At 32.6% G+C, this 6,000-nt stretch overlaps 1 protein-coding gene across 1 annotated transcript in view; it reads left to right on the top strand.

Moving 5' to 3' along the window:
- Positions 1 to 1,977: 1,977 nt before the first annotated feature.
- The window catches only part of LOC139491071 (potassium voltage-gated channel subfamily KQT member 1-like), a 71,060-nt gene continuing 67,037 nt past the window's right edge, over positions 1,978 to 6,000 (top strand). Inside the window, exon 1 of the mRNA XM_071278377.1 lies at positions 1,978 to 3,250. Coding sequence (XP_071134478.1) covers positions 2,934 to 3,250 — 317 coding nt within the window. The 5' untranslated portion in view covers positions 1,978 to 2,933. The remainder of the gene's footprint in view (positions 3,251 to 6,000) is intronic.

The raw sequence follows: 6,000 nt of genomic DNA, 5'->3' as shown, positions 1-6,000 counted from the left end.
CAGCTGGCCCCTTAAAAAATATGTATACTAGTTCAGTGATAATGGACGTCATACTAAACTCCTAATTATAAACAAGAAACTAAAATTAAAAATTATACAAGACTAACAAAGGCCAGAGGCTCCTGACTTGGGACAGGCGCAAAATTGCGGCGGGGCTAAACATGTTTATGAGATCTCAACCCTCCCCCTATACCTCTAGCTAATGTAGAAAAGTAAACGCATAACAATACGTACATTAAAACTCAGTTCCAGAGAAGTACGAGTCCGATGTCAGAAGATGTAACAAAAGAAAATAAACAAAATGACAATAATACACTAATAACAACAGACTACTAGCAGTTAACTGACATGCCAGCTCCAGACCTCAATTAAACTGATTAAAAGATTGTGTCTTCATTATATGAGTATCAGACACAAGGCCATACCTTGACCTATAATGGTTTACTTTTATATTAAAATTGTTATTTGGATGGAGAGTTGTCTCATTGACACTCATACCACATCTTCCTATATCTATATAAGACACCAAAGCCATGTTGATGCAGCATAGTTATGCGCATTTAGCTGGTAAGGGGTTTGGTTGAACTTAGATATTCTGGCTTTTGACATTTCTCTGCTAATGTAACGCGTCTTATTACTCCTGTTCAAACCTGTTGATGGAAAACATAGATAAGGCATTACACGAGATATATATGATACGGCCTTCAATATTGAGCAATTCCCATACGCATACCCTGTAATTTAAAAAAATTTAAACGAGAAAACTCACGGCCTGAAATATGCAAAAAGCAATAAACAGAAAACAAAAAGATATACAACAACTTACGCCAACCGCTCAATTACAGGGTTCTGACTCGGGATAGGCACATACAGAATTGGACAAACTGGGACCATTGGGAACAGAGGTGTAACAGCCCAACATAAGAACTTTAAAAATCAGAGGAAACGGCTTTTTTCATCAGATCGATACAAAGCAGGAAAACAATAATTCATAAAAGCCCTAAATCATAAAAGACAGATACCAGAGTACTCGAAGTAACTGAAAGCTTTTTCATAGCACAAAACAACTAATTATTAATTCATGTTTCTAAGACTACAATATCTATCAGTACACATCCAATTGATTTAGTGTAAAGACGTCATTAACAGTCAGAGATAATATGATCTTGGGCAGTACCAACATTTAGATTTTGGCTGTCACTTATAAATTGTTATTTATTTTATTCAGCGGCTGTTATCTACAGCTTACTATATGGCATTGGTTTACACATCCTCATAGACTGTGCGGTGATGTGCAGCTATTTACTACCTTGTGTCATCACTTCTCCTGCTTTTCATATTTAATAAAATATAAGACTTTCTAAGATGTGTACGTTCAAACCGATTTAACTGGATGTACGCTCATAAAGAACACTTAAACCTAAACATATCAAAGCAATATAAGCGTATAAACCCAGACACGTTAGGTGATAAATGACCAAAATGGGCATAAAAAGACATGTGCATATAAGAATAACTCTAAGGGAATAGGAACCTCAATTAGTTTCTGAATAAATTATTAAGAGATAGCGAATGTTACTAATGGGACATTCAAACTCATAAGTCGAAAAAAAAACTAAAGACGCCATGGCTAAACAGGACAAAGACAAACAAACAACAGTGCACAAAATAACGCAAGCAATCAAAGTCTGAGCAACACGAACCAAAGTTTATGAATTTACAAGTAAACCATAACTATTGATCTTATAAACCATGTCAGTACCGAACCGCTGCAGGGAACTTTAAACATTTAACCTAGTTAGTATCAATGAAAAAACCTCTATAATAACTGTACACTCGGGTTCTAATACACAATAACTGATTGGACATCATTTAATCAACGTATCTGATATTATCGGCTTACTCCCTTGTTAAACAAATCTAGATATCGATCATTGATTAATTATTTTAAATTTAAAAACAATTAAAATTCCAACTATTCTCATAAACGTTTGAAGACCTATTTGACCATTTATTCAACTAATTATGTTGATTGAAACCAATGTAGGGATGACGATGTATGATTTACACTACCTGATAGATTCCAAATAATTCTGATCGAACATTTAATTGTCATATGGGAATTAGGGATTTAATTAATATGACGCGGTTTTGTGATTTTTTCTTCATTTTTGCAGGATATAAATTGGAAATCGCGGCAGAAGCATCATATTTCCCATGTGATAGATAACTGCTCATCTAGATTAAACAATTTACAAATGATTTTACAACGGTTTATCTAATGGCATCGGAATAATATTGCAGACAGCTGGAGAAATTGATTTTCCTATGTAAACATTGTTGGATAAAACTAAATGGTATAAATATATATGTATATAATACCTTAATAGAGCAGCAACCGCACTTGTACATTGTCGTTATTTTGTACAAAGTGTAATATTCTGTTACATTTTTTTCCTGTATGGCATTATTTTCATCATTTATGTCAACATAGAATCATAATACAGATCGTAGCTTGAAGCAATAAAACAACGATTTAATGTTACAAATTCAAAGACCGTCAATCATGAATATCAAACCTTTTTTCTACTCTTCCGAATGAATACTTTATTTGACGTATTTCAAAAATACTCCTGATTAAAATTTTGTGATACTGATTAATTAGCGATGTATAGCTGATGGCAATTTTATAGATGAGATTTGATTACTTGTACAAACACTCTGCCATTAAGATCCAATGCTTTAAAAGATACAGAGAACAATAATCGAGAGTAAAGGAGTAGAGAATGGTGTGACACAGCACAGGATCATTGTCAACACAATTAAAATGACAGGATTTAATTAATTGCTAATATCAACAAGTGTGGGTTATTCGGTCATGTTCCGAGAGGAATTATAAACTGTATGTGGATTTAATTGTCAATATTTAAACAATGGATAATATCGATGATGACTCGAGGAGGTACTTTGCATCAAAAACCGAAATGAAAGGAAACTACCGCACAAATACAAGAACTTCTCTTCTAGGAAAAGGAATATCGAACACGTTAAGAGTACAAGAATATGAGGAGTCCGAATTTAACGAGAATAGTTATGGAAGTAGCGGAGAAACTAAACCATGCCTGGAAAAAGAGAATAAAATTAGTTTTCCATTGTATAGAAGGCATCCAAAAACCTCAGTTCAAGCTCAAGTGTATAACTTTCTGGAAAGACCGACGGGTTGGAAATGTTTCATATATCACTTTACAGTGTAAGTACTGGCTTTATTTCTTCTACCCATCCCCCCGTATGTTACATATGATATTCTTTATCTATTTGGATCCTCAAAAATGTGTTTTTGTTCTTTATTTTACAATGTACTTACTGTGTGTTCATTTATTTTCGGGGGTACTAATTTTCCTGGATTATAGAAAATTTGCATTTTCTAGGATTTTTGTTTTCGTAGTTTTGCCAATCTCTGCATTCAAAGCCTATAGAAAATTTGTAATTTGTTGAACATTTGTATTCGTGGTTCACATCTGCTCACGAATCCAACTAAAATTGGCATCCAACGAATAATAATGAATCCACAGTACACCAACTTCCCTCTTATGAACTATGGTGTTTTGAATCCTTGTCCATATTAGACATATATACTGTAGGCATGTTTGGTTTGATCACATCTCAAACGTCTAAATAAGTTTCGGTTTTTCAAATATTTTGCCTCAAACATTACCGAAGAAACATTCATTGTCAAAATGTGCTTCTTTTGTATTTGTAACATTTGATAAATGTTATTACTTATCTTGTTTCAATCATTACCGAATCAATGTTGTTATGCGATATAGTCGGTATTTAGTCTTAGCTATTCAATCCCCTCGCTCATTTACATGTTTTTTTACCTATATTTTATATAACTATGTTAGAGATTAATTTTATATTCTAACTCCCATATATTGGACTGCTTTATTCTGAATATCAGGCAAACATGGCTTGAAATCAGAAGAATTTTATCTAGCGCTAAAATCTTAAATGAAGTATTCTTGTCACATAATAATCATTATACATTCGTTTGATGTGTTTGAGCTTTGATTTTGCCGTTTGATTAGACATCCATTTTGAAATGTTTCTTCGGAGTTATTTTTTTGTTGTTATTTTACCTTTTATTAGGAAATACAAGGACATCCTTATTAACATTAATCGCTTGTCATCAGTGTTCTACATTACCTACTATAATTGATATCTAATAAAGCATCTTAAGACGCATTGAATGGTTAATACAAGACGAGTAAAGGAAAACTTGTAACTGTGTAGATAAAACAAAATGTACATACAGTGGAATCATTTTTAAGAGGCTTTATAATGGAAAACAAAAACAAGTGGTCTCTTATGTCCACTTCAATGTTTATGTTGTTTCGTTGTTTTTCTCTAATAGTTGATGTGTTTCCCTCGGTTTGAGTTTGTAACCCGGATTCGATTTTGTCTCAATCAATTTATGACTCTCGAACAGCAGTATACTACTGTTGTCTTTTTCTTATATACAGGATTTAAATACAAGTCAGGTTCAGTCAGTATAAAATGTACTACAGAGGGAAACACAATGAGTGGTCTTTTTTATAACAAAGGTTCATGCAACAGAAGGTCGCATTAATCAGGTTTGATTGTAATTTATGAAACATAATAATAATCATGTAAATTAATATGAAAAAGTCTTCATACGATTTTTTTTTTATTTCCTTTTTTCTCATTTCTAAGCCTATCATTCTTTTGTTCATGCTTTTGAATGCAAACTGCTTTGAGTTATTTTCAATACCTGAACATATACATCTCCGGTATAATGGACTTTGTATGCCATTAAAACAATCCACCAGGAAGCTCCGTCTTAAATGACACTGCTTACAGAATCCATTATGCCAGGAACATATAAAGCTTTTGCTCATTGAAACATGTAAGCTTTAATCATACTTTTCGCATATGGAATATGGATAAAAAAAAAGTTATTGTGCATGTTTTTGATGTGCAAACATTAAAAAGGGTATCATATATGAAGCGATAACATGTTTCAAATATAAAAAAAAATGATTCATTCTAGACCAACACGACAGATTTCAACCTGCTAGCACAAAAACTAACAGTCCACTAGTGGAAAACATGTCGCTCTGATTAGACACATTATTATAACTCCAAGTAGCAAAAAACATTTTTAAATGTGTAATAATACCGAGCCTGAGATCGAGTCTACGACCTCCTGTACGTTACCTGGAAGCCAAAGAAGCTGTTGCCTGAAAACAGATTTTTGATCAATGGATGTAACATCAAATTACTAGGAGTAAGGATTATATTTTTTGCAATTACTGACCAGCTAATTGCATCTTCCGATAATTACCAGCAATATAAAAGTGCTAGTATTATTTGCAATCAATGCATTAATGTACATTTATGAAACGCATTAAACCTGTCAATCTTCAATTAGTGTATCATATCGTTAGACGCCATTGAATTGCTAAAGCTTTTTATGTTCACTTCTATTTTCTATTTCATGATGATTTTTCACGACATTGAGAAAGGTATACCTTCACTATGAATAATTCATGCTGAAACTGTATCTTTTAATATGTGCCTCTATTATAACTCAAAACCAATTTGATTTTGTTCATTACATTGAAATTGAAAGTGCAATACCTGAGAAAAATGATATATCAGAGCTACTATAATGAGTTAAAATACCTCCTGTCTCTGGGGAAATCTTGGTACAACCTCGATTGTAAAGTGTCAAACGTACGGATAAATCTGTGTTAAGCAAGCATGGAATCGTTTTGAGAATGTAGTTTTGATATATTTTTTTCCTTTTTTTGTTTTGAATCAATATCTAATAAACTAGATCGATGCCGTATATGGTGGGCCTTTCGTCTCTGAGGATATTTTTAGAAAAGTGATAAGCATTGTTGTGTTGACAAAAAATATCACTTATTCGTACGGTTTTTGAAAAATTTCTGTAATTCAAATGTTTTATTATTCCAA

This window comes from Mytilus edulis, chromosome 10, assembly GCF_963676685.1.
Source record: "Mytilus edulis chromosome 10, xbMytEdul2.2, whole genome shotgun sequence".
Classification (NCBI taxonomy): domain Eukaryota; kingdom Metazoa; phylum Mollusca; class Bivalvia; order Mytilida; family Mytilidae; genus Mytilus; species Mytilus edulis.
Note: the sequence above shows the minus strand (reverse complement) of the source record. Positions and strands in the feature narration are given on the sequence as shown.